The sequence below is a fragment of the Salvelinus sp. IW2-2015 genome, unplaced genomic scaffold (genome assembly GCF_002910315.2).
Source record: "Salvelinus sp. IW2-2015 unplaced genomic scaffold, ASM291031v2 Un_scaffold1438, whole genome shotgun sequence".
Classification (NCBI taxonomy): domain Eukaryota; kingdom Metazoa; phylum Chordata; class Actinopteri; order Salmoniformes; family Salmonidae; genus Salvelinus; species Salvelinus sp. IW2-2015.
In genome coordinates this window covers 72,062-93,436 of record NW_019942908.1, presented here as the reverse complement: position 1 = coordinate 93,436, position 21,375 = coordinate 72,062, and the positions used below count along the sequence as shown (strand labels likewise).

The following is a 21,375-nucleotide window of genomic DNA, read 5'->3' as shown; positions in this document are numbered from 1 at the left end:
CTGTGGAACTTGTTCAGTTTATGTCTCAGTTGTTGAATCTTGTTATGTTCATACAAATATTTACAAATGTTAAGTTTGCTGAAAATAAACACAGTTGACAGTGAGAAGACATTTCTTTTTTTGCTGAGTTTATATTATGTTAACTAATAGCAAAGAAACATTTTGGAATTGGCCTAATCAAGAACAAATAAAGTCTGTGTGACATGATACCCTTTGGATTTATCATTTTAGAATGTCCGTGTACTAGCTTGTACACAGTGCAGGTTTTAATCATGACCAGAGGGACCACCTAAATGGCAAATTATCCCTGGTAGATTTAAAACAGAATAATTCTGCAGTTCTGGTGAGAACTGGCTAAATGTTTCACAACCTCATCCATGTTGGGGAGCGTGCTCACCTTGACTCAACACTGAGAATTCTGCCGTGACTTAACCTGTCATCAACCATTGTTGTCCTAAGGTGGGTCAGTTTTAAAGCTGAGAAGCTTCTCTCGCAAGAAGCACTGCTGGCTGGAGTAACAACAGAAATCTTACAAAGTCGAAATAGCTCATGGAAGACCTCTTTATAAGGTTCTAGATACACAACAAAGTCAAGGAGAGTAGACGGTCTCCCTTAACGCTCAAAGACAGATTCAATGGCTGTAGCATTGCTTATTCGGCTGAATGATTAGCTAATACATATTTGAGAAATTATGAATAATAAGCATATGATTTTACCTGATAATAGACTACTAATGATAATATAACAGCTTCAAATACCGAACTAGTAACGTTAAGTAGCCTAGGTTAACTTAGCTGATCTTCAAAATAGGGAATTCAGCAGAGTTCTCTGATACATTTTTACAACTCATTGAAACTCTGAAAATAAATACATGGGCAAATGTTACCAAATATGATAATAATAGGCCTGCATTACGGTAGGCAGCTAATTGTTAAATTACACTTTCCATCCTTACCTTGGAAGGTCACTGTCTCTGCGGTGGGAGGGTAGTAGAACGTCTCTCTGAATAACGGAGCGTGGTTTTGGCTTAACTGCGTTGGGGAAAAGAAAGACTCATATCGCGTCTGTACATCAATGACATCAACCAAGAGCTGGGGTTCATTTACCACCACCCACTCGAAAGAAAAAGGTCAATAATTTACAAGGATGCCAGAGTTTTCCAAAGTCATTCGAAGTTTTAACTTTGAGTGACCTAAAACATAATTATAGGTTTATAAGGTAGGCTATTAGTACCCTATATGAATCCAAATGTGAAAAGTGAAATGTTAATATTATATTGTGGTTTATTTTTAATTAAGTATTTATTTTGATTATAAATATATTATATGCATATAGTATTTTACTTTCGTTACATCATTTTTCCTCTCCACCCCTTTTCTTAACGTGTCCTGTTCGCCTTCTCATGAAGTGCTTCAACTTCAGTTTGCAATACTGATATCACTGCTGTGCGCAACCCGCTCGCTTCGGAATGTAGACGCAAAGACGTCTGTCTCCACAATGGAACTGCAATCCGAACTGCTCAAGTCCATCTGGTACGCGTTCACATCGCTGGACATGGAGAAATGCGGCAAAGTATCGAAGTNTGTCTCCACAATGGAACTGCAATCCGAACTGCTCAAGTCCATCTGGTACGCGTTCACATCGCTGGACATGGAGAAATGCGGCAAAGTATCGAAGTCCCAGCTGAAGGTTAGATTTGAAGTGTAATATTTCCAAGTGCTGAGCTTTATAATAATGAAATGGGCGTTGAATTGCTTCTGTGCCACTGGCGCCAGCTTGTTACTCATAGCCTACAATTCACATAATAATATCCACATAATCGTTTGTTTAGATAACCTTATAAACAAACATTTTGAGGTTTGAAGATCTGATCAAGATAGCCTAAAAAATACATTGTTAGCCTCTTTGAAGTTATTATATTAGGCTATAATACATTATTCTGCTTGAATCTAGGGATGTATGCCATGTATAAAGTTAACAGTCCACCAGTAAAAATAATAATTAGCATGGATCATGCAGGAATACTGCTCAGTATGAGAAACATGCACATGAAAACATTCTCACTCACACACAATTTGGATACATTGGTGTCTTTAATACATGGATGCACCCTCATGAGTGTGTATCTATGAAACCCTCTTTCAGTGAGTAATCACAACAGCGGCAGCCTACACACAGAAATGGGAGCATTAAAGTCAGTCGATAGTCACCTATGCCCTCGTTTCAAAGTCCAGGACTGGCCCTCTCCCTTTACTGCAGTCAACCTGTACACATGACAACATATCAGAGTTTACTGTACAACAGAAACAGACGGTGCTGTGTGTTCAGACATCTTCCCCAGTCATCTTCCCCTTCACTCAGTCTCTGGCCTGTCGAGTTCAAACAAGTTGTGTTCTCCCTTTGGTGAGAATCCCAGGAAATAGCAGGCAGGTGTTCAGACATGCTCACACCGAGGGGGCTGTGTGTGTGTGTGTGTGTGTGTGTGTGTGTGTGTGGGTGTCAGTCAGTCAGTCAACAGAGGCCTGCAATGTTGTTTACTCTGCTTGCTTTGGTTTTTATCATTGACCGCTTTGTTTTTTCATATGATTTGAGATGATTAGAAGTTGTGAACAATTTCAGTAACCACTTACATACTGTATATAAATATAGGAATAGTAGATGTAATATTGACAGTAACATAATACATTTAAAGGGTCATTTTTGGGAGATTATCATTTGGCCAAAAGACCATCCTCTCCTCGAATCCTCCGTCCTCTCTCCTTGGTGACCCGGAAACCGCTAAGTTGTAGAGTGGTCGAGGATAGTGTCAATTAGTTTCAAACGGAGTGTCCTCGCGTCCTCGATAATGTTCTCCCGCCGAGGAAGCGCGAGTATCCTTGGCAGAAGAGTTTTGAAATCCGCCACACCCCCTTTTAAATCAGCTGTTGTTTACTTGGAGGAGATAAGTATGCACATTTAAAAACCATATGCTACGTATTATTTTATCTATAAAATGTCTAGCACAACTAGCTACATGTGTTTTTAATACTTTACACATTTAATTTGGGATTCCATCCCTGGAAATGTCATTTATATGATGACGAGCGAGTGAAGAAGGAGAGTCTAATTTAATTCAAACGTATTGTTTCCACATTTCTTCTCCTCGGTTACCATTGAGCTTTGTCAAAAAGAGGCCTAGGAGAGGACAACTGAGTACAGAGGAGTTGAGTAAACCAATTGAGAATCTGCATTTGACACAGGCATTTTCTTCATTTTCCTGTGTGCGTGTGTGTGTGTGTGTGTGTGTGTGTGTGTGTGTGTGTGTGTGTGTGTGTGTGTGTGTGTGTGTGTTGTGTGGTGTGTGTGTGTGTGGTGTGTTGTGTGTGTGTGTGTGTGTGTGTGTTGTGTGTGTGGTGTGTGTGTGCGTGTCGCAGGTTCTCTCCCACAACCTGTACACGGTGTTGAACATCCCTCACGACCCCGTGGCCTGGAGGAACACTTTCAAGACGATGACGATGGACCGGTGTCAAACATGGCTACATGCCCTACCTCAACAAATACATACTGGCCAGGTAAACTACCTCAACAAATACATACTGGCCAAGGTAAACTACCTCAACAAATACATACTGGCCAAGGTAACTACTCAACAAATAATACTGGCCAAGGTAACCATTCCATCATACTCAATTGAGGATTTTCACATTGAGATGAGTGAATTCCAGTCCATTCAGGAGATTGAATTGCACTTGATCTTGATCTTAGTTCACCCAAAATTACATATTGGTTTCCTTAACCTGTGAGCAAAACCGAAGCATGCATTGCTGTCTTACCTTGTCCATAGACTGCTTACAGAGTATAGAAACCAATATGTAATTTAGTCATTTGGGTGAACTATCCGTTTAACATCTAAAACTCTTTACCAGTACTAATGAACAAATGAACCCCTGGTGTGCTGCACCCAGGTCAAAGAGGGTGCATACGATAAGGAGACGTTTGACGACCTGTGCTGGATGATGAACATGAAGAAAAACTACAGACCTAGCAGCGGCCAGGGGGGGCTGCTGTGCTCCCTGAGAGACTGCTTCAAACTTTTCTGTCTCTTCAACCTGCTGTCGGAGGACCACTACCCACTCATCATGATTCCACAGGAGGTGAGGGGGTTGGAGGGATGAGGGGGCCAGGGGGCCAGGAAGAGACTGACCTCCATTGGCACATTTAAATATAAAGCCAGATAGTATCTTTCAGAGAGAAAAGAGATGTACAGGTAGAGAGGAAATAGTTCATCTGAAAAAGAGGGAGGGAGAATAGAGGGTTAATAGACACACATACAGTACTGTATATAAACAGTAAGAAAATAGTCGTAGTTATGCAGTCCAGTGGCCATTTTGACTACACAGTATGCTTTGACGCTTGCAGTATACAAATTGTATGTTTATCGATTAGCCACTTGCTTAGTGGAGGCTGCTGAGGGGAGAACAGCTCATAATAATGGCTGAAACGAGCCCGTCCTCCCTAATTATGGTGCCACCATCCTCCTGTGCATTTGCTAAAATATCTCTACTCTAGGTCCTTACTTCCTGTTCTCCTCCCACTAAGCAGGAAGTCAGAGTAGAATAAACCAATAGGAGGGAGGTTTAGTTTCCTGTTGATAACATCTGCAGGCTTTATGAAGATGTGTTGCAACTTGCTGACCACAGCATTATCTCTTAACTAGATCACTTTCTGAATATGGGTCCCAGCAAATTGAGCCATAAAAGGATAAAGATATTTTCTGACTTGTAACGCACACACACACGCAGGTGGAGTACCTGCTGAAGAAAATCTCCACTGCGATGAACCAGGAGTGGGACGGCAAGCCCCTAGAGGACCTGCTATCCCAGGATGCCTCTGTCCAGGAGGAGGGCATGTCGGTGTGGGTGTTCCTGGATCACATGGGCGCCGGGAGGCTGCTGAGGGTCAGCAATGTGGGTGCCTTCAGTCTGGCTCTGGACCAGGTCTTCTTGGAGATGTACCACAACGTCCTCAAGAGGGTGAGTTGGTGGGACTGTATGGATGTGGGGCTGTGTGTGTGGGCTGTTTTTATGTGTGTGTGTGTGTGTGTGTGTGTGTGTATATGTGTGTTTGCGCTGAATGAAATTCACATTACAGGGACAATGATCGATCCCTCTCTCTCCCTTTCTGTCTGTCTGTTTCTCTCTCTCGCAGGGTTACATGTGGAAAAAGGGACATGTGCGCAGGAACTGGATGGAGCGTTGGTTTGTACTCAGGCCATCCTTCATGGCCTACTACGCCAGCGAGGACCTGAAAGACAAGAAGGGAGAGATTCCATTGGACCAGWATTGTGTTGTGGAGGTAATCTTGTTATTCTGGTTCATCTTTCAATCCACAAAACTGTTAGAGAAAATCTTGGCTAGGATAATATTTTTTTTTTGCTAATGGCTAAGTGAATCGCTAATGTGTACCTGAGACAGAAGTACACTATATATACAAAAGTATGTGGACACCCCTTCAAATTAGTGGATTTGGCTATATTAGCCACACCCGTTGCTGACCGGTGTATAAAATCGAGCACACAGCCATGCAACCTCCATAGACAAACATTGGCAGTGGAATGGCCTTACTGAAGTGCTCAGTGACATTCAACTTGGCACAAGTCAGTTTGTCAAATTTCTGCCCTGCTAGAGCTGTAAGTGCTGTTATTGTGAAGTAGAAACGTCTAGGAGCAACAACAGCTCAGCCGCAAAGTGGTAGGCCACACAAGCTCACAAAACGGGACCGCCAGGTGCAAAAAATCAGCTGTCCTCAGTTGCAACACTCACTACCGAGTTCTAAACTGCCTCTGGAAGCAACGTCAGCACAATAACTGTTTGTCTGGAGCTTCATGAAATAGGTTTCCATGGCCGGGCAGCCACACACAAGCCTAAGATCACCACGTGCAATGCCAGGGGTCAGCTGGAGTGGCGTAAAACTCGCCGCCACTGGACTCTGGAGCAGTGGAAGCGCGTTCTCTGGAGTGATTAATTATACTTCACCATCTGGCAGTCTGACAGACATCTGGGTTTGGCAGATGCCAGGAGAACGCTACATACCCAAATGCATAGTGCCAACTGTAAAGTTAGGTGGAGGGGGAATAATGGTCTGGGGCTGTTTTTCACATTTCGGGCTAGGCCCCTTTGTTCCAGTGAAGGGAAATCTTAACGCTACAGCATACAATGACATTCTAGACGATTCTGTGCTTCGAACTTTGTGGCAAGAGTTTGGGGAAGGCCCTTTTCATGTTTCAGCATGACGATGCCGCTGTGCACAAAGCCAGGTCCATACAGAAATGGTTTGTCAAAATCGATGTGGAATAACTTGACTGGCCTGCACAAAGCCCTGACCTCAAGCCCATCGAACACCTTTGTGATGAATTGGAACGCCGACTGCGAGCCAGGCCTGTTCGCCCAACATCAGTGCCCGACCTCACTAATGCTCTTCTGGCTGAATGGAAGCAAGTCCCTGCAGCAATGTTCCAACATCTAGTGGAAAGCCTTCCTTAGAAGAGTGGAGGCTGTTATAGCAGCAAAGGGGAGACCAAATCCATATTAATGCCCGTGATTTTGCAATGAGATGTTCGACGAGCAGGTGTCCACATGCTTTTGGTCATGTTTAGATTTTTTTAATTCAACTTTTATTTCTACAAGGTGGGTCACCATTGAGACCAGGGTCTAATTTGCAAGGGATCCCTGTGAACATGAACATACAATAAATAAAACAAGATTAATCTAAACAAACACAACTCACATCACCTCCCTTAAACTCCATCTAAGCTGTCCAATGGATAGCAGTGAGTCTAATTTCAAGGTGACCTGAAGGCTATTCCATGAGCTGGACCTCCAGAAGCAGTCAGTCCAGAGGGTGGGTCTGAAAATGGCTGGATCTTCAGTTAATACGTGAGCTGATGTAGTGGGGGGAGTCTCTGAAGAACCGCTTTATGTACAAAAAGTAGCCAGTGCTGGACCCTTCTGGTAGTTAGAGACTCCCAGCCAACAGAACTATACACAATGCAGTGATGTGTACGGAACATTGTCCCCAGTGATAAAGCAAAGTGCTGAATGCTAGTTTGAATCTAAAGGTTTTAAAGCAGAGGCTGCCACATGCATGTAGATTACATCACCATAATCAAGTACTGGGAGAAGCGTTGCTTGAACAATCTTCCTTCTACTTTCCAAAGTGAGGCAGGATTGATTTCTATAAAAGAAACCAATGTTAATTCTCAACTTTCTTGTCAGTTTGTCAATGTGTGTTTTTAAAAGACAGCTTATCAATCCAAACACCCAAGCACTTATAATGGAGGACTTGTTCAATTTGGGCTAACTTCAATCAAATCAAAGTTTATTTGTCACGTGTGCCGAATTCAACTGGTGTAAATGCTTACTTACAGGCTCTAGCCAATAGTGCAAAAAAGGTATTAGGTGAATAATAGGTAGGTAAAGAAATAAAAACAACAGTAAAAAGACAGGCTGTATACAGTAGCGAGGCTATAAAAGTAGCGAGGCTACATACAGACACCGGTTAGTCAGGCTGATTGAGGTAGTATGTACATGTAGATATGGTTAAAGTGACTATGCATATTTGATAAACGGAGAGCAGCAGCAGTGTAAAAGAGAGGTTGCCGGGGGGGGGCTCACAATGAAATTAGGAGTCTTATGGCTTGGGTAAAAACTGTTGAAGCCTTTTTGTCCTAGACTTGGCACTCCGGTACCGCTTGCCATGCGGTAGTAGAGAGAACAGTCTATGACTGGGGTGGCTAGGGTCTTTGACAATTTTTAGGGCCTTCCTCTGACACCACCTGGTGTAGAGGTCCTGGATGGCAGGCAGCTTAGCCCCGGTGATGTACTGGGCCGTACGCACTACCCTCTGTAGTGCCTTGCGGTCAGAGGCTGAGCAATTGCCGTACCAGGCAGTGATGCAACCAGTCGGGATGCTCTCGATGTTGCAGCTGTAGAACCTTTTGAGGATCTCAGGACCCATGCCAAATCTTTTTAGTTTCCTGATGGGGAATAGGCTTTGTGGTGCCCTCTTCACGACTGTCTTGGTGTGTTTGGACCATTCTAGTTTGTTGTTGATGTGGACACCAAGGAACTTGAAGCTCTCAACCTGCTCCACTACAGCCCCGTCGATGAGAATGGGGGCGTGCTCGGTCCTCCTTTTCCTGTAGTCAATGTGCAAATATGTAGGTCCTCAAAGTTAATATTACGAGACCTGGAGACCAACATAAACTTGGTTTTATTAGTATTTAGCACTAGTTTAGATCAGTAAGCAATTTTTGAATAGAGTCAAAACCATGCTGAAGGTTATGAATGGCCTGCTCTTAAGAGGGGGAACAGGAGTAAATAACTGTATCATCCACATAGAGATGAATGTTACAGGTTTTAACAGATAGACCAATATTATGTATAGAAATAGTGAAGAGAACAGGGCCAAAAATCGACCCCTGCGGCATACCTTAAATAATATTGAGGAAGCTAGATTTGATACCGTCAGTACAAGTTGTGTCCTCTCCATTAGATAGTTATTGAACCAACTGCAAGATGCCTGATCTAACATATTTCACACAACCTTTGTACAAGTAAGAAATGGTCAGCAGTATCAAATACTTTTGACAGGTCAATAAATAAGGCAGCACAATGATTTTTATGGTGTAAACAATATAGCACATCATCTAGACAAGTATAGCTGCTGAAACAGTGCTATGTCTGTTAATCCGTCTGCATATTTCAAGACATGACATATGGGGGTGTAGTGAGATACCCAAAAGGCTGGATGATTCTCTTGTCATCACTCATCCTTGAAAAAAGGTATACTATACTGAACAAAAATATCCACCTGACAGGTGTGGCATATCAAGAAGCTGATTAAACAGTATGATTATTACACATGTGTACCTTGTGCTGAGGACAATAAAAGGCCACTCTAAAATGTGCAGTTTTGTCACACCGCACAATGCCACAGATGTCTCAAGTTAAGGGAGCATACAATTGGCATGCTGACTGCAGGAATGTCCACTAGAGCTGTTTTTGAGGCATCTGTTTCTCAAACTAGACACTACTGTACTTGTCTCCTTGCTCAGTTGTGCACCGGGGCCTTCCACTCCTCTTTCTATTCTGATTAGGACTATAAATTCTAACTAGCATAAATTGGGCATTATCACCAAGGGCCACATTTAGAACTAGACATTCAAACTGCTTAGGGACAGAGGTAGTGAGAGATACAGAAACATTTAAGTTGTCCTTTGTAAATATGGCGACACCTCCACCTCTGTCAGATCCAAAACATTATAACCAGCTAGAGACTCATCATTATCCGGCACAGTCTAATTTAGCCAAGTTTCCCTCAACCCCTCCCATCTATCTCTGAACACCATCCAGTTTTTTCTATTAGCCATATATTTTTCAACTGTGCTATGTTTCACAAAAGTTCTGAACCTTTCTATTCTCATAGTTTGTACAGATTGTAAATTACATTTTAAAAAATTGCTAAAATTATTATTATATTAATTGATTGTCAATGACTTTTCAAATCACCCATCAGTGCTATTTGCAGAGTTAGCTCCAAGTAAATGTTGCAATTCTTCAGCCATTCCTGAACCGGTGACCAAAAACAAGCCACATATGGACAGTACCAAAACAAATTATCTAATGATTCTGTCTTTTCGCAGCAAAATCTGCAGTGCTGAGATGGTTTTATCCCCTATATATAAAATGTAATTGGTTGCAAGAATTTTGTATAATCATTTAAATGGAACAATTTAAAGTTTTGAATCCGGTGTTGTTTTGTGTATCAGTTCATAAACCATGTGCCATGGAATTGGTGTATTGGAAATCTCTTCCCAACTATTTGGCAATCTATATGGCACAGCTGTTCATTTTTGGTCCTTAAATGAAACTGGTATACTTTTTTATTTATCATTTTCTTTAACCACTTTTGGTCTTTAATGCAGGGCCGACCGACAATTTCCTTACTCTTTCCCTCTTCCATTTATGATGTTTCAGATATTACCAGAATGTCCACATTGGTTTGAGAGGTCAGAGTTCAAGATCAAACTTCTGACATTTACATGAATCAGTCCAACGCCACAGCTGCAGGATTTCATATCAGACTCTAATATCAGCACATATGCTCAGTTGGTAACCCCTTATTTGAAAATACCATAGGGTTAGCTTGAATTGGTATAGATACAAGCTTGTCTAGAATTGTACCATTGGGCCTATATTTTGAACTAAGATGTGGATTACAACAAGAGTCAATGAGGGTTACCTGTTGCGAGCCTGATGCAAATACTGATCATTTATGGTTGGGATTACCTGAGCGGAACTTGGGGTGTTGATAAGTCAATGTCACCCTGGTAGTCAACCACCAGTTGTCCTCTCTTTGTCTTAGGCTATTCCAGACAGGGATGGGAAGCGTTGTCTCTTTTGTGTGAAGACCACCAGCAAGACCTATGAGATGAGTGCCGCCGACCAGAGACAGAGGGTGGAATGGACCCAAGGTGAGGGGATGTGAACAAGTGTAACGCCCTGCCTGAGACACAAGCCTAATTGTCGTCCTCGGACCAAGAGGATATCCTGTTGCCTTAATGGTTAAAACATTTGGGAGACCCCTCGGTTGAAAAGCATTAGGGAAAGAACATCACTTTTTTCTGATTCTCCTGTGTGTGTCTTTTCTCTCCCCAGCCTTGCAGACTGCCGTCCGTCTCCAGGGTGAGCGCAAGTCCTCCCTCCACCAGGAACTAAAGCTGAAGAGGCGGGTCCAGCGCGAGCAGAGTCAACAGGAGCGTAGCCTGAGCGCCAGCAGCAACCGCGGCAGACAATCAGAAGAGCTTACCATTCAAGACCTGGAGAAGGAAAAGGAACGGCAAGGACAGGAGATAGAGAGTATTATTCAGGTGAGCAGGAGGGAGAGAGAGTGAGGCATTAAAAGAGGAGAGATAGAAATGATGAGTGGGGGAAAGAGGGGGTAATGCATACATAGTATACAGTACTTAACATGACATGTAGGGTGTATTTGTGTCCCACAGCACCAGCGAGAGGTGGAGGCACGGCGCAGGGAGGAGGAGGAGAAAGAGAGGGAGCAACAGAAGGAGGTCCAGAGAGAGTTGGAGAGACAGCTAGAAGAGGCAGAGAAGGTGAGATCATGTACTGAAGAATGAGGTTAATTAGTGCACCTGTGTAGGTTCCCCAGATAAATGATTAGTGTGTGTGTGAGAGAGAGAGAGAATGCAGCCGGTGTACATGTATACGTGCCTGATTGCCTGCCTGCGTGTGTTCCCCAGTTGCGGGAGAGCATGCAGGCTGAGATGGCAGAGAAGGAGAAGGAGGCCGAGCAGCAGAGGAAGAGGATCCAGGAGCTGGAGCTGACCCAGCACAAACTGGAGGCTGCTCTCAACACAGAGATACAGGCACACATGGAGGAGGAGAGAGTCAGGCTGGAGCTAGAAGGGTAACACGCCTACAAAAACGTATCTCAACACGGAGATACAGGCCCACATAGAGGAGAGAGTCAGGCACACACACGCAATTTTACACACACACACACACACACACACACACACACACACACGGACACACACACATGGCTGCAAGACTAAAGACACAGATCAGATCACCAAACGTCCCTGCCTATTGCATTAGAATGGTCTTCTGTGTCCTTATGTCCCTCATCCTCTCTCCTATCTATCATTGTCTCCCTTTCTACTGTCTCTACCGTTGTCCCCCTTCCTCTCCTTTCCCAGAGTACTGCAGGCAGAGGAGGAGAAGAGCAGGCAGTGTCTGCTCCTCCAGGAGCAGCAGGAGGCATCCCGCCACTTCAGCCCCATGGAGGAGGCCCCAAACAGAGCTAAGGAAGAGCGGCCGGCCCCCTCTGCCCTCCACTACGCCTCCCAGGAGCTCCAGAGCCTCCGAGAGACCCGAGAAAGGAGTCACCAGCACCTGGAGGTGAGAGAGAGGAGATGAGAGGAAGAGGTGGCAGGAGGTGAGGGGAGAGCAGGATAAGGCTATTGTTCAGGATCTTTTTAGGTGGGAATCTTGCTACATTGGACTTTAGGCAGCCATAATTTCCACAGTGAAAAAGCTTTATAGAATTATTTGCAGGTGGAATTGTTGCATAGGGCACCTATAAGTCAATAACACCTAGTAAATGATAGATGGTAAAACAAAGTGCAACTGACATCAACTTTAACTGTGTTCTCGTGTCCTTGTTTCCCTCTCTCTGGGTCTGTAGGAAGTTCAGGAGAAGCTACGTAAAGCCAGCTTCCATGTCCGACACTGGAACGTTCAGCTCAACCGCCTAATGAAACCCATTGCTCCTGGGGGTAATGCTCTGCCATGTATTTCTCCCTCTCTCTGTGTGTGTGTGTGTGTTGCAATAAAAAAAAATACTACAATAAGAAATCAGATTTGATGGACAGTCAATAAAATAAATTCAATATGGTATGCCATATCTTTTGCTACAGACAAGTTATCATCGTTGCCAGCGAAAATCACCTGCTCGAAACAGGAGGGGGCGTTAGCCAGCAGTGAGTTTATCGCTAAACTCCAACCAAGAGCCAATCAAGAAACTCAGCAAATACTTGAGAGCCAATCGGCTACAGAAGAGAAAGGGCTAAAGGAACAGGTGGAAGCTATCACCCTGTCAGAGCCTGGGGGATCGTGATGTGTCATGGGTAAATTGTGACTGACTCACTGACTGATCTACAAATAATATTGTAGTTATTTATGATACAAGGATCTTTGCAGATCAGTCATTCGGCAGTCGTCTGCACTGTCGTCTGCAATGTCGAACATTCCCAGTTGTTTTACATGTCAACAGTCTGGCCGAGTTCCTGCCCGACTAGATGTGCAGGTGTTGCATTGCATCAATCAATGGTTGTGTGCCACGTCATCGACTGTGCAGTCGGGCATCAGATTTCTACATCAATTGAGGTGCTTAGCTGATGTGTTAAATACCAATCCAGGCTTTGAAGATCTGGAATGTAGTCGGGGAGGAACTCGACCTCTACCAATGGTAGTGCTGACTAGGAGATGAGTAGGATCTGTAAAAAATAAATTAAAGGGAATTTGTCTTCCTATTAGAAAGTGCTTTGATCGAGGAGATACTACCTGTGCAATAAGAATGCTAATTTTAGTTTCTTCCTTCACAAAAAATATTCCGTTCCGTACGAACATGTCCCATGATGAGGACTATGATTCTTGACAGGTGGACCCAGTAGCCTATACACTACTTCAAGAACTGAGAAACACCTCATCAACCAACTGACTGTTCAGATTTCCATCTTGCTCGGGGACAACAGTCATTGTAAATGATAGAATACCGAGAATAAATGACAGGTTTGAATTTCTGTACAAAAGAAGTGCACATAATGGTATGTTGTGTGTGAACAAAGTGATTGCTCTCTTCTCCAAGGCAGTCTAACAAACCCATGTATGCCATTTTTTTGTCAGGAAAGGAAAAGTGTCATGTCAGGAAAAATCGGGACACGCAAATATGTACAGTCCCCTTTTGAAATAGGCCTAGTATTCAGCACAACACATTCTTGTTTTCCCTCTTTTATTCTTGAAATGCAATCTCTTTGAAGTAATGTCTTAAATCTGTGGCTCACATATGCCTAATATATTGACATATATCAAATATATGTAATATGTACTAATATTTAAAATAAAAATATCTAAATACATGTCTTACCCATGTCCATATGTCACATATAGTATTATACAGTATATCGAGTGGTTGATGTTTTTTCGAAGTTTAATATATTTGTTTGTGTAGGTAAGTAGGCCTACCAAGCAATGAAAAAATATTCAAACAGTCAAGTGCAATATTTCTAACAAAAGATTGCTATTTCAATGTGAGTATTTTTGACAGGTGATGTTTTTGTGTGATTTCTTGTGAATCTGCAACGCGCCCAAACACTGACCGTCGTTCTACGTCATTTGAAAGCGACTTTTCTCTCCTAAGCAATATGGCTGCGCCCTGCGCCGATTGATAGTCTCATGGAGTGTATAATATGAGTACCGTGAACTTATAAAAACTTATGAACCGCTTCGGTGGACACCAAATTTAGAGATTGCATGTGGCAATACTACGCACATTAAGGTTGTCGTCCTGCGAAAAGGTGTATCAGTCAACATGAGAGGCGCTACTCTCCTCAACATGATGAGGACACCCTCAATAACGGAGCTTAGGTCATTTCCCTTGTGCAGGAAAGTGTCAAACACCCCCCATCAGCATGGCTCACAGAACGGGACACAAACATCACCCGAGACCAAAGACCAACTCATGGAGAATGAGCCCACGGAGGAAGAGCAACGGAGACTCAAAAAGAAACCGAGCGAGTGTTCTGTGCTGCTCTTCCCCGGGCAGGGGAGTCAGTTCGTGGGTATGGGTCGCGGGCTTCTGAAATACGGAAACGTCAAGGACATGTTTGCCGTCGCGCAGAAGATACTGGGCTACGACTTGCTGTCTCTGTGCCTAGATGGGCCAGAGGATGAATTGATGAAGACAGTCCACTGTCAGCCCGCCGTGTTTGTCACGTCACTGGCAGCTGTGGAGAGGCTGAACCACGAAAACCCAGCGGTAAGCCACATAGTAGTTGCCATGTCTGTAGCCGCTTATGCGCCGATGCTGTGAGTTGCATCTTATTTAAATAGTTACACGTGTGCATTTAATGGCAAAGTATACATTAAATATATGTTTAACTATACAGTCTAAGAGACCCTGATGTTTTATACTAATAATATTATTGTATTTCACCACAAACAAAACTCTCATCGCACATCTTGTCATCATATGCGACCTCATCCATCTCAAGGCCATTGAGAATTGTGTGGCTGCTGCAGGATTTAGTGTGGGAGAGTTTGCAGCCCTGGTGTTTTCTGGTGCCATGGATTTCACAGAAGGTGAGCCTCAATAGTCTATCCAATGCTGTGCTATACTTAATTATGAACGGACGGTAAACAATTCTAAGTCGCCATAGTTTTTTTGTCTTTCATCCTACAGCCCTGTATGCGGTGAAGGTGCGGGCAGAGGCCATGCAGAACGCGTCAGAGCTGATCTCTAGCGGCATGCTGTCGGTAATTGGACGGCCCCAGGCTAAGTACAAACATGCCTGTTTGCAGGCCAGGGAGCACTGCCTTAGCCTGGGCATCAAGGAGCCTGTCTGCAGTGTGGCCAACTACCTTTTCCCCGATGGGAGAGTCATCGCTGGCCACAAAGAGGTAGTGGATGGATGGGGAGTTGGGTCACTCTCTTGGGCCATAACATCCTGGATTTACGTACCTCACATTTATTTGAGATCAGAGTCAAGCAGGCTATAGGCCTACTTCTCAGATATACCTAAATGGGTTAGGGAAAGGGGCTAGGGGTGGAATTGACATTGGGAATGAGTCACAGACACTTCCTCCTGTCCTCCCTCCCTCAGGCACTGGACTTCCTACAACAGAACTCGAGGAAACTTCACTTCCTGCGTGCGCGGCCGCTCCCGGTGAGTGGGGCTTTCCACACGGCACTGATGGAGTCTGCCACCGAGCCCTTGAGAGATGTCCTCAGACAGGTGGAGGTACGGAACTTCATCAATCAGTCAATAATATATTTTCAATTTCCAGTTGGTCAATGTACTGTGCAGCCAGGACGTTACAATATACAGCATACGTCAAGTATAGAATATCTCCAGTCGTGTTGGTTGAAGTATGGTGGACTTTACAAGATTTGATTCCTAACATGGACCACAGACAGATTGTCAATTGTATAAGTCTGTTTAAAAACATTTACAGTTTCCCTTCATAAATGCCAAAATAAATGTAAAGGAGTGGAAAAATCCTTTACCAAAGCCATCTCTCTACCCATCCCAACTTAGGTACGTCGGCCCGAGATCAACGTGTACTCCAACGTGGACGCCAAGCGCTACATGCATGAGGGCCACGTGCGCAGGCAGCTGGTCAAGCAGCTAGTGTCGCCAGTGAAGTGGGAGCAGACCCTCCACGAGGTGTACGAGAGGACCCAGGGTCAGAGCTTCCCCCACACCTACGAGGTGGGCCCCGGGAAGCAGCTCGGGGCCACGCTGCAGAAGTGCAACATGAAGGCCTACAAGAGCTACACACATGTGGACGTCACCACCCACGATGACTGAGAGGATTATGGTCTGAGGAGTAAGACAGGACTCATGGATTTGTGAAGAGACTCGTATCAATACAGTACAGTCTACATACTGTACAGTGTACACCCATTGACAATCACCCATGTCGTGTCTTTGGCATCATTAAAGTGAAGACTTATTTTATCAAATCAATTCTCTGTACTTATTATTACGTGATTAAACTAATCATGTAAATGTAATTAACTAGGAAGTCGGGGCACCAAGGAAAATCTTCAGATTAAAGTTATAATTTTCCTAATATTTTAATATCTGATCAATTAGTCTTCTAATTAATCATTCTTAACCTCACGTTAGTCTCATTCCGAACGTCGTAAATCGTTGGTTATCTGCACGAACCCAGTCTTCACTATAAATCATCCATACATCAATTGTCTTAGTCATTTATTTACTAACTAAATAATCACAGAAATGCATAACAAACAAACAGTAGATACGGTTATAAGGAAATGATAGGGGATGTGCCCTAGTGGGCTAAACCGATATGACGGCTTGGTAGACAAAAGAGGAAGTGGGTGTGGCTGAGAAGGCCGGGAAAGACAAAAGACACTACACAAGTTGATAATTATAATAATTGAAATGCTAATCCTTTGCACATGAAAACTCACTCATTCGGGAATAATTGCAATCAATATATATATTTACGCTCAGTGTGTCGTCATGATCTCTGTTGGAATCGTCCGTCTCAAACCTTAGCCCTCTCGATAATCGAGGTACGCTTGGTCTGAAGTGGGCTTCTTTAGGTGGGGGTTTTATTCGGAACAGCAGAAAAGGCTGTCCCATGACGCCAGATCAATGTGTGTGCTCATGGGGCGGGCCAATGACTTAGTTAACTTTAAAGGGAATTGGATTCTCTTTCATTAAAGTTTAAAATCACATTACATAATTTCACAAATAGTTTCATCTTTACTCATTAATTTTATACTATATTTAGATGCAAATCTCATAATGGAGACTCTTGTATAAACAGAGTTATGGTAATGTGGCTCTATTGTCTCTCAATGAGGTCACAAACAAACAAAATGGACTGGTCGTAGCTGGATTCTCCACCGACCGGTTATACATTCTCCAAAACATGGATATTGTTTAGTTCTCAAGTTCTGTGAGGTAGAAGAAGTTCCTTTGTTCTACTGTGAACCTTTCTCTCTCTCTACTGCATGAGGGAGAGAGTCTCCAGGAATTTACAACCTGAGATAACAGAGCCTGGGTGTAGGGGGAAGAGAGAGGTGGTGAGAGAGAGAGAGTTGGTGCTTGCTATATCCAAAGAGGGCCACGTCATGACACCCAAAAGGAGTAAAACAGTACTAAAGACAGACACACATACATTACCTACAGTATACTTCCTTCAATGTGACAGAAATGACTCAGTCCATATGAACTCATTCAAGTGACCTTGCACCAATAAATAAATACCTGGTATTTATGAGAGTCAAGTCAGTTTGGTTTTTCTCACGTTTAATTTTTTCCTCAAGTCATTAAAAAATCATTTTCCAGCTTCCATTTAATGGTGTAATAAGCTACACAAGATAGTTGTGGCAATTAAATGTCTAACCAGTAACAGGCCCAATCTTCATAGAAAAGACTGCAGACCAGCAACAGTCTTTAAAACATGCATTAGTTGATAAGACTATAAAAACCGTGATCCAGCACAATCGATTCAATAACACACACTGTATTAATTGTTTTCTTAAATTAAAGTCTATAGTAAAAATTGTTTAAAAATCTCACTCAATTAGGAAATTGTCCAACACAAAACATTGTAGCCAGAAGTCCAGCCAAGGCCCTCAGTGCAACGGTTAGCCTTTCTACTCCTTCCACAATGCAGTGCAAATGGTTGCCGTGGCCACCAGTGCCACAGTGGCAAGTGTTGCTTTGGCCCAACCAGGGCAGTTAGCAGGTTCAATACTGGAAACCTGTGTAGGGGCAAGGGACAACACATGAGTAGTAGTAAGAGACTTATCCCCAATCCCAAATCTACCCTTAGCCCCTACCCCCAATGCACATGAGGAGAAGTACATACTGTAGGTATAGGAAGTGTGCTAGTGACTCTTACCCAGGCTACGCAAGTCTCTGCTCTCTGTGTAGCCTGCCTGTGGACAGCAGAGGCCAACCAGGCTCTGGCCACGCCAGGCAAACTCTTCACTCCCCAAAGCTGTTCTTGTATCCCCCTGATAATGAGTTACATGAGATCTTTGTTAACCATATTATTTAAATTTATTGCGTGTAAAATGTTTCTTATGTGCAAAGTAAGCACTGATTTACTAGTTGTTTGGCACAATACATCCTGGTCTTTGAGCCCTCTCACCTGTAGATGCTTCTAGTCAGGGTGTGGGCAGGCCTTGTCACATGGAGAGTTTGTGGCACATGCCACTGGTTAGGGAGTCTCTCTGCCCATTCACGGTCCAGTCTGTCACCAATCTCTGCCAGCTGACGACCTGTAGTCCGGGCAGCCCTGGCGTGGATCCTAAAGGAGGGACGGACAGAAATTATGTTCACAAAACATTAGAAATGCGTTCTTTATTCCTTGAGGTAATCAGTGATTGGGTAGCAACAAAGTGTCCAGTTTCAAGCATTTTGCTTTCACCCATAATGTCAAATTAGTGACTACTTCAATGGAGGAAAGAAATTGGGTTCGAATACCTCCTTTGAATGTCTGTTATGACATAAGAGATAAGATCAGCTAAATATGTGTATGTGACCAATAAAATTGGATTTGATCAAGAGGTCAGGACTGGTGTGACGTAGCCTCTACCTGAGATTCACATCAGACAGGGTGACGTTGTCCACCTCACTAGGTCCAGCCCTGAGGGAAATGGCACGGCGTCGCTCTCTTCTGTGCTCCACCATTTTGTTTTCTGATAAAGAAAAGAGTTTGCCACACACATGTTATGAGTTTCAGGGTGTTACACATAAATAATGTGGAAGCCATGTCAGGACAACAGTTTTGTGTGTGTGTGTGTGTGTTAACAGGTGAGTGAGTGCACCTAGCTGTGTGTGTGACTATGGTCATAATAAATTTAACGCCCATAATTATCTACCTGTGTAAATATTGAGTCATATGACCAGAAGTGTGTTGCCGGGGAGATTACTGCAGGATTCACTGCACAGGATGGGCTCAGTGAGGTTTCAAGATACAGTGTGTGTGTGTGTGTGTGTGTGTGTGTGTGTGTGTAATACAGAAAATAAACACACATATGTGTGTGTGACCTACATTAATGCATGTCACGTCAGTTTTTACTAGGAATCTCAATGTGAAACACAAGAGAGTTTAGTGTTGAACACACCCCTGGCTCTGCTCACCTGTACCTAAGCTGTTCTGTCCCTCTGCTCACGTGCTGTTGGAGAGGTAGTCGCAATGCAAATGGTGGATTTCCATTACTCAAATCAACCAAACGGCTACCATCGCAAAACATTTGCTTCCTTGTTTTGTCATCTTAAAATATACATTTGATTTTGTAATATTACAGAATGTCTTTACAAATGTAATGTCTCAAGCCAATCCAATGAAAGGATGGATTTGTCATTAGTCTTGAGTTTATTGAGTTTGAGTTGATTTTCTTTTTACAGGGACAGTACACATTAATCAACGTTTCAGTAAAAGTGACGGTTTTAGCCAGCCGGGTAATTTTCAACCGCAGTCCCTGGGCAGGTTATTAAAAACAATTACAATATAGACAACCATTGAGCAGTGAGCACACACAGAGCAACATAGGACAAGCAAGACGTAGCATACAGACAGAGCAACATAGGGCAAGCAAGATGTGGCATACAGACAGAGCAACATAGAACAAAAAGCAGCAAGACAAAATTCATAAAAGCAACAAAGTGTTTCCACACCTCACAAGCTACAGACAACAGACAACATGGAAAGCGGCAAAATAATTGGCAAATAAAAATAAATACAATGTAAAATATAGGTAATAAAGATAATATGAATTATTTAACTATTAAATTAATAATAGTATTATTGTTAATAACATCATATATGCCTTAGCTCTACAGCATGATCAAATCATAATAATTGGGGGAAAATATTATTTGTGGATAGTAATGTTTGATAGGGGTTTGTCAAAACAAGGTGATGTCATCCTCTTCACCAAACAAACCTAAGGTCGATTTGAAGATCACACAAGCAAGAAATACAGTATAATTTGCCCTATTTGAATGTAAAATATTTAAACAATGATAATGATCCTATCATTATTCATATTTTGTCATCGAGTTTCACATCTATAGAAGAGCAGTACTGCAGTCACTATCTGTCTACACAATGTTCCTTGTCTGACAACAAAGGAACAGGTGCATTGTAGAATAACAAAAATGTCAAACTTACCTATTTTGTAGATTAAAGTAGACGCCGCCCTGTAACGCAAATAATATGGGCATTATAGAACAATATCCTAAATATAAAAATATTTTGAACATTTCACAGTTGTTTATAATGTTCCTACTTACAGCAGCGTCCTTTAATCTTGTTGTTTTCAGGTAACTGCCACAATTATAATTTCAACAGCCACGCCTATGGCAGTTACACCAGGAAGATCCTTGAGGTGTGTTTCTCTCAACAACCACTAGAGGGCATCATGAGGCGCAAAATGTCCCTGCATGCTAAAAATTGGACCATGTGCATTTAGCGCAACCCTGTGGTGAAACGAGCGAGGAATATTTGACAGTTCGAAGCGTCGTCGGTTGCTAGGTTATTCACCCGGAAGAGCACGGTATTCATCTTCCAGCTGACTGGGATGGATCGATAAATCAAGATAAGAGATAACTACCATCCACCCTTTTAGCAGATTAACGTTACATGGGTGAAGTCAATAAATTGAGGATTTCTCCTTTATACTTTGCATTAAATTCCCCTTGAAGGCGATTGAACCAGACATCACGATTGGATGAAAATCATTATCCTTTGCAGGTGTCTCAGGCAGGGTGGATCCAGCTAGCTGGGGCTGATGACCGGTTGTTTGACAAGAAGATTAGAAGATCGATTTCCAGGTAGCTAGCTAAAACTGTTATTTGGTGTGGAAGGATACATAGCTAGCTGACATAACGCGATTGTGTCCAATGCTTTACAGTACACCAAAATGCTAGTTGTGAATATAGCACATGAATTCAGTGTTTTTGCGAGATAGCTAACAGCAGTGGCTCATCATGGGCAAAACAATAGACTATTAACGTTAGTTATACCTATGTTTATTACACGT

At 43.0% G+C, this 21,375-nt stretch overlaps 2 protein-coding genes across 2 annotated transcripts; both read left to right on the top strand.

Moving 5' to 3' along the window:
- Positions 1-1,583: 1,583 nt before the first annotated feature.
- On the top strand, positions 1,584-13,220 carry def6c (DEF6 guanine nucleotide exchange factor c). The gene is made up of 12 exons (XM_070439149.1): positions 1,584-1,689; positions 3,414-3,617; positions 3,945-4,133; positions 4,782-5,012; positions 5,188-5,334; positions 10,405-10,513; positions 10,698-10,909; positions 11,042-11,149; positions 11,297-11,463; positions 11,756-11,957; positions 12,244-12,334; positions 12,476-13,220. The coding sequence occupies exons 1-12, from the start codon at positions 1,594-1,596 to the stop codon at positions 12,673-12,675; spliced, it is 1,956 nt and encodes a 651-aa protein (XP_070295250.1). The 5' UTR covers positions 1,584-1,593; the 3' UTR covers positions 12,676-13,220.
- A 734-nt stretch (positions 13,221-13,954) lies between these two features.
- On the top strand, positions 13,955-16,302 carry mcat (malonyl CoA:ACP acyltransferase (mitochondrial)). The gene is made up of 5 exons (XM_024138294.2): positions 13,955-14,595; positions 14,831-14,918; positions 15,019-15,236; positions 15,440-15,577; positions 15,875-16,302. Exons 1-5 carry the CDS (start codon positions 14,149-14,151, stop codon positions 16,145-16,147), a joined length of 1,164 nt encoding a protein of 387 aa, XP_023994062.1. The 5' UTR covers positions 13,955-14,148; the 3' UTR covers positions 16,148-16,302.
- The last annotated feature ends 5,073 nt before the right edge of the window (positions 16,303-21,375 follow it).